General features: G+C 40.6%; 1 protein-coding gene across 1 annotated transcript in view; it reads right to left on the reverse strand.

The window, feature by feature from the left end:
* Nucleotides 1-5497, reverse strand: part of LOC119417001 (GRB10-interacting GYF protein 1) — a gene marked incomplete at its 3' end in the record, with an annotated part of 17690 nt that extends 12193 nt beyond the window's left edge. Inside the window, 3 exon segments of the mRNA XM_037684205.1 lie at nucleotides 2068-2197; nucleotides 5060-5123; nucleotides 5201-5497. Coding sequence (XP_037540133.1) covers nucleotides 2068-2197; nucleotides 5060-5094 — 165 coding nt within the window.
* Nucleotides 5498-7916: the final 2419 nt, after the last annotated feature.

Here is a 7916-nt window from a genome sequence, read left to right on the forward strand (position 1 = left end):
GTCCAGTTTTGCTTCCGACATGCTAACGTTATTAGCATTAGCCAGGCGGGAATGACAGGTCGCACAGTTTTCCACGATCGGAATAAAACGATCAGATTAAGTGTTTACATGCGCATCGTTCAGATTATGAATCGGCATGAACCACCCGTCTCATTCGGATCGAGCCGACTCAATGAAGAATAATCCGAATGGGCCGTTTAATCCGATTACTTATGTCCGTGTAAACAAAGCTACTGAGGATCTTCAAGGCCAAAGCAAATACTTTACAGAGGGATGCAGCGAGATGAAGCCTGCTGGTCTTCAAAAGTAGGGTTTTCCTCCAGCTTTTGGTTTTAGATTTTCTTTTTATGTGTGCGTGTTAAAATAAATGATTTATTTTACTTTGTTGTTACGTTGAATGTTTCCGTTCAGTGCCCCGAGACGACTTCTGTTGGGATTTGGTGCCATTTACCGTATTTTTCGGACTAAAAGGCGCACCGGATTATAACGTGCATTAAGCGAAACAGAACAGATAAGTCAAACTTTATTCAACTCATTCACAATAACCACATAAAATCAGTTCGAGGTCGGTACGCACAACCAGAATTAATACGTAAGGTGCACCGGATTATAATGTGGTGAACGAAATGATGGACACAGGATGTAACTGGGACCCTGTGTTCATAATTTCATTCCACAATAAAGAAACTTCAACTCTGATAAGGCTCACTGTCGATTTTTCAGAAAAATTAAAGGATTAAGTTCGCCTTATAGTCTGAAAAATATGGTAAACAAACTGAATTGGGGTACTCGTCACGTGATCTGGCCTCTTAATAATTAAAACATCAATACGAACAGGGGGAGCAACAAAAACGGACTAATCTGATTAATCTTTGTGAAAAGACTTGCAGATGACGAGAACGTGAACGTGTCCAGAAGCGACACCTTGTAGTTTGTAGATCAGGGGGTGCCCAACACGTCGAAAGGAATCGGTCAAGATACTAACTAGCATTTTAAAGCGACAGTACTGTGGAAACTACAGTGTTTTTCATGTAAACCTGCTGTAAAGGATAGGGTCAAAATATTAGACTTTATCAATAATCAGTCTCATAAAATTATAATCAAAATTAGTTATTTTACAGGAGTAAAATCCTTTTTTACACTGAAAGACACAAACCCTGGATTGAGCTGAACACCACTTCTGTAACGCTTAATTTGAATATAGTAATTATTCTAACCATACAAACCTTTGAATATTGAGCAGGTAAAATACATTACTATAGCTACATTACCCAGAAGCCAACAGTGCTTCCACCCGCAGCTTTCTGACAAAATGGGAGGGAAAGTTTTGATCCGATCCGAACCGGATTAAAAAGTCTGATCCTTGTTCAAAGTGACTTCAGCGCTCAGTGGGTGCAGAGAGATGACCAGAACCGGACCAAGGCTGGTTAGTACCCATATAAAATTTTGCAGTAGCTACTGTGCGGTACATTTAGGCATGTTGTGAAAATTACGTAGGTTTAAGAGTTATAAGGAAAGGGTATATAAAGCATTAAAACAGGGCTATTTAACTAAACTGCTCAGGGGGCCACAGTTACTGAAAACCAAGAGCTCAGGGGCCGGACATCCAGCAGTTATTGTCCTTAGGTACGTTTGTTTTACGGTTTAAAATGTAGTTTTATTTCAAATTAACCCAATGGTGGGCCGAACTGAGCTCACCCATGGACCTGATTTGGCTCCTGGGGCACCAGTTGAATAGCCCTGCCTTAAAATTTATAAATACTAAAATAAATATAGCGTTCCCACTTTGCAGTTTTTCCCTTTTCACAATAAATCGAGGGACTACTGTACATTCATCGATAGCTTTTGTGTTTTTTACGTTTGTTCATTGGTTTATGAGCTACTCTGCTAACAGCGCAGACTAAAACATGCACAGACACGGGCCACACTGCTCTGCCTTTGTGTAATAAATATTAGTAAAAAAAACGCCGATACTGGTTAAAAACCAGATGAATCACCGTAGGAACTGGAAAGTATTGTTTAAGCATCAGTAAAATCCAGACAAGAGTAAAGATATTCTCCACAGACCTTGTTGTCTTTGATATAAAGTGCTAACATCTCCTCTCGGCCGTAGCGATACTCGGCCAGCTTGTACTTTGGCATGGCGGGGGAAGGAGGGGGAGACGTCACACTCCCCCCACTGGACAGTGCACGAAGCCTGAATGAAGAAGAGCACAGAAAGTTTTAGGAACGGCAAGGATTACTACCACGTTTTTAAACATGTATCATAAAATAAAATTTAAAAAATCCCAGAAACAACTTGTCCAAGAACAAAAACGCTCCAAGCTCCCGTCGGTTTTAAATTCCTTTTAATCTTCATCGCAGAATAAAATGATCACATCCATCTTGCAGCAAAGAAAATAAAAAACTAATTTGAAGTAAATCAACCGTTTTTCAACACAGCTCGACCTGAACACACTGGGCCCAACAAAGATGATATAGTAGCGTTCCAATCTCAAGATTTCATTTTAATAAGCCATTGCTGGGCGGGCGGCTTCCAAAGCTCTGCCGCTTAACAATGGCTCCATTCACAAGCCTCTACACAGTGTGGCATTGATTAACAGCCTCGCATCAAAACCATATGCAGCTCGGAGATGTGGAGGTGGGCGAGGAATGTAAAAGGTAAAGGAAAACATCCAGAAGGACCAGTTGGTGGTATTAAACATAGAAAGGAAGTTTTAATAAGTAGAGCAGAGAGTCATCTGCATAATGAAAGAGCTGAGGTAGTGAGTAAACATTTTCCAGACACTAATCTGTATGATCAGTCTTCTCCTTTGCTCCTATAAACCCCAACTGTACTGAACTGCCAGGTTGTTCTCACTTCGACTTCCACCACCACGACCAACAAAGCCTCAAATAGTTTTGTAAAGCCAACGTGCAGAAAAAGGCTTGTAAACATTCGAGCCAGGCAGCTGTTCGTGGCGAGGCCGTGAAGTGGCTCTGTAGTTTTTAGTAAAAGTGGCGCAGGCAGAGGAAAGCGGCTGCAGATGTGTAAAGAGGGAAAGATTCTGGCGGAGGACCAAGAATGTGCACAGAAGTCACAGGCCGATACAGATGGAGCGCTACCAAGTTGGAGCCTACGCCCCCTCTTATAATGGCTGCACAAATATCCACTGAAGAAGAAGAAAGCATGAAGCTCAGAGGTGGACAGGAATCTGCCAGTATTTGAACTTCAGACGAAAAAGACAACAGACTAAAAACTAAACTTCACAGTCAAACCCTCTGAACTTGATATGACCGTTCTGAGCAGAGAGCCATGCTGATGGTTAAAGTAACCCAATAACTCAGTGATGTCAACTAAGAATGGGCATTTCAAGCAGAAACACTACCCCAAAAATACCAGTAGTTATTAATTATTTTGATGATTATGTGACTCAACTGTGGCTGTAGTTTCCACTGTTTGTTTTCCAAAAAGCAAACTAAAAAAAAAAAAGCAATGGCAGAAGCAGATGTAGAATTCACTTTTTTCAGGAGCAGAAAAAAAAGCACCAGTGCCCTAAAAAGCAACAAACCGGTTGATGTTTTTCCATCAATATGTAGTTCAATTCAATTCATTTGTTTATACAGTGCAGTCACAACAGCTGTTGGCTCAGGGAACTGAACAGTAACAATCACATACATTATAAAAGCCAATTACCGTATTTTCCACCGTACCCGTCGCATCACCCTATAAGTCGCATCCGTCCAAATATGTCTAATAAAGTGGAAAAATGTACACAGTGTCTGCAGCAGCTAGCTATAGCACTCCTAGAGCAGCCGGGAGAACATCCTGCAGCAATATTAATATTTCGGACAAAAAAAAACTAACAAAAAAACAAATGCTAGCCTGACAGTAAAGTTTTTTTTTAAGTGTTTATATAAACAAGTATGAATCTTTTGATTGGGGGTAATTTTTGAAAGACAAAGTTCCTTTTGATCTTAGGCCCACTTGGTCAAGCTGTTCGCTCATCAATCCAACCACAACTAAACTACAGGTATGACTCAACTAACAAACCAGCCACATTGTATGGTCCAATTGATTAATTTTTTTTTATGTTTTGTCAAGTATTGTAATTTATTGTGTGACGAAAAATCTCAGTTTGTAAGTGAAGACAATTCTTCAACTTCAACTTAAAAAATATTAAAAAGTATCAGGGCCGAGATAACGTCCTGGTTGGATCACGCAAAACAAAGGTAAAGGTATGTCGCAGCAATGAAACGGGGATTGGTACCATTTATGTTGCGTTGTGTTTAACTCAAAAGTCAGAACTCGAATATAGAATAGAACTTTATTGTCACTGCACTCGAGTACAACGAAATTTGGGAAAATGGAATATGGTAATTATGTCGGACCCAACCTGTGTTCCAGTTGTACTAAAGAAAATTTTTTTTTTTTAAATTTAAAAAAAAAAAAAAAAAAAAACAGAATTGGCTTATTGTGTGCTCAGTGACCAGTCAAACAACCAAAAACAACAATAATAATAATAAAACAACAATGGATTTCTCCACATTCTGCGCAGTCAAACCGTACCAAGACGTTCAGTGAAAGTGGCTGAACAGCACTGTGTACGAGTGACTGGAGAAATGAGAAACAAAGTGGCAGCAGAAAAAGATAAAAGGGGTATTATTACAGTTCACTCAACCTTTCACGAGCAATTCAGCCATTTTGGATTTTGAGGTCGGGGCTGGTCAGGTATCTCCAACTTTGGGAACATCTCAGACTTGCAACTCAGAAACTCCAACTCTGTCGATGTCATTGAATGAATTCTAATTTTTTTCATTGCCTATTTTTAAAGTGGGCCTTCATCTGGACAGACTATTTTAGATAAGAATCATTAACTGACCCAACAACTTTACTTCAATGAGGAATTGGTCAATAAGAAAAAAAAGAAGAAGAGCATGCAGACTTAATTTTTCATTGAAATTAGATCCTAATATCAGCCAAACAACTCTAATGTAGCTAAATGTCTCCAAACCATGCAATATAAATTTCCCTCAATATTCAAGAACCATCTGAATGTAAGAAAATACAACAATTTACCATTCTGGGCCGAAGTTAAGAGTCTCAGCAGTCATATTCCTCACGTCCACACAGAACTGAGTATCTGGGAAAGAAAAACACAATGGAATTTATTTTCTGTACTCATGAAACGAGCAATAAATGTTCCTGGAACTGTCTTACCCTGTCCAGATGATCGGAGCAGGCTGAACTGGGCTGGACCAGGCTAGAGCTGGCTGGCTTTAGTTAGGCTTAGGTGACTAGAAGGCTGAGTGGTGCTTAAGCTGTGGTCACAGAGCTCCCCAAACACAGACAAAAAGGAAATAGCTGCCAGTTTCAGGTGTTTGAGGAATGCCAGGTTATCAGGTCCTAACTAGGTAAGGAAGGGGTTCTGATGATAGTTTTGGAGAATGGAAGCTCCTGCTACTCACAGCTGAAAAAAAGTTGTAAAACATAAAAAAAGAAACAAACAAAAAAACGGACCTCAAAAAAACAAACAGTGGAAGAAAAATAAAATGCTCTTGAAGTAATTTTTTTTTTATCTTTTTTGTTTTACAGCAGTTGTATCTCACATTAAAGTTAAAAATATGAAGGATTCATCAAAAAAAAAAAGAACAAAACACAGGGAAAAAAAAAATAAAAAAATATTAACAGCCGAAAAACAACAAACGGCTGCTGGAACAGCTGCCAAAAGCAGACACGACTCGCGCTCCTCTTCTCCCTTTTCTCCCTTCTGTGCCTTTTCCTCTCGCTCCAGCTGAAATGTGGATTGACGGAGACCCTCCAGGTAACTCCTTAATTTCCTGTCCTCCTTCCTCTGCACCACTGAGAAGAAAAAAAAAAAACAAGCCAAGCATTAAAGATGGCAGAAAAATGTAAAGAACAACTTGTAAATTAGCTGCTGAAGTGCATGCCCAGCATATTGGAAGTCCAGCTACAACTCCAGAGGAAAGGTGGTGTGATATTAATTTTCCCACTGCGGAGCTTCGACAGTATTCACGCCGTGCGCCTCACTAACACTGAAAGGTAGCGGCTCGGTTTGATCAATCTGTTACAGCGCGTCGACTGCAGAGAAAGGCGACGCGCTTCGTTTGTGAGGTCGTTTCTTTTTCCGGTGAATAAATTAAAAAGGACTATTTCGAGTCTTGAACCAGCTGCTTCTAAAGCTCCGCAGCTGGCTGTGGGTAATTCCTAAAAAATGTCACGGAAATAAAAACATCCAGGGAGCTTCATCTGAAAAGTGCACGCTCACAAATCTGGGAAATGTGTCAACAGTTAAGGGAAGCGATAGATAAAATCATCAATAGATGTTAGTTGGGGTGTTGATCTTCATTACCCTTGGTCAAATGTACTATTTAATTTGGTTATAAGATAAGATGGAACTTTATTGATCCCGCAGGCTCACTGCAGCCACAGACGAAAGGCAATGCCTCATTTGATTTGTTATTTTTAAAGTACAGTTCATATTCACAACATAAATCACTGATTTTTCCAGTTGTTGCAATGAATCATATATTTAATGCTCCACTGATGAAAATGTAAGTTTATTAGGGGCGATTTAAATTGAGCAAATTTATTTTTCCACCGATTGAAGATGAGGTTTATAGATTTCAGTTGTCATCAATCACTTTTAAAAAAACAACCTTAAACCCAACTTTGTCAAATACAGTTGCTTCCAAAAGCCTTCTGTGTTAAGGCTCCCACATACTCGGACGTACTTCACTCCGCAGACGTCCGGGCGTACTGGATTGGACTCCTAGTGGACGCCCTCAAGTCATGTCTGCGCGCAGATCAATTTTTACGACCGCATACGCGTACTCTGTGTCGCACAATAAACTGCCCGGCGACAGACTGTTTTGTATGCGACACCGATGTATTAAATTTTCCTTCATCCCTGATCTGGTTTATTGGCCTTTTGTTTTTTTTCCCAAGAGGGAAGCGATCTCTTCCTCCTTGTCCGTTGATGCTAGGCCTGTCACGATAACAAATTTTGCCGGGCAATTAATTGTCTCAAATTATTGCGATAAACGATAGTATCGTTTGAAATTTGACATTAGCAATTATTGTCAAATTTTAAAATAAATGTGGGTTAATTTTCGTGTGGTACCTTTATTGACCACCAGATGGCAGACTGTTTGAACCGAAGGATTCATGATGGTGAGGGAGCGAGCAGCGTGCATCTTTAAGAAAAATGGGAGGGAGGCCCCTTGACGTGACACGGGCCGTCTCTCGTCCTTGTTTTTCGGTTTACAAAATGGTGGACGCTCGGTTTGTTTTGAGCCCTTTAGATAACATTTTACACACAAAGCTTTTAATAAAAGAAAATCAGTAAACAAGTTCACAGCTTCTCAGCGTGAGGGACTGGAGATTTCCCGGTGGGCCGGTCTGATGTGTGGGCTACAGGGCAAGCGCTCCATTTTTGTTTAGTTTTTTTACTTTTCAACAACAAACACAGAAGACTGCTGCCTCTGGGCTGCCAGCTGCCTCTACCTCTCTTTATTTGGGCGACCTGTCAATCAACCCAGTAGGCGTGTCAGCAAATGACCAATCGGCAACCTCAATTTGTCCCAAAAGGTAAACGCCCCTTGCCTGCAGAGCTGGGCGGCAGCCCATCAGGGTACACTCGAGTATGAATTCTCAACCATCTGCCGACAGTGTTCACAGTGTCCGCGTGGCTCACGGAGTACACACAGTACGCCCGAGTATGTGGGAGCCTTCAGGAGTTTTGGTTCAACTTTGACGTGACGGTAGACGGCACCTGCTGACTGGTTAGTTAAGTTTACCAGTCAGATCAGAGTGTTTGTTTTGGAAGGGGAACACCTTCACTAGAATTTGATTTTACAGAAAATGTCTTAGCTAAGGACTTACCGAAGATTTTCCGAGGAAACTGTGTAAATGA

Source organism: Nematolebias whitei, chromosome 1 (assembly GCF_014905685.2).
Source record: "Nematolebias whitei isolate Nwh7 chromosome 1, NemWhi1, whole genome shotgun sequence".
Taxonomy (NCBI): Eukaryota; Metazoa; Chordata; class Actinopteri; order Cyprinodontiformes; family Rivulidae; genus Nematolebias; species Nematolebias whitei.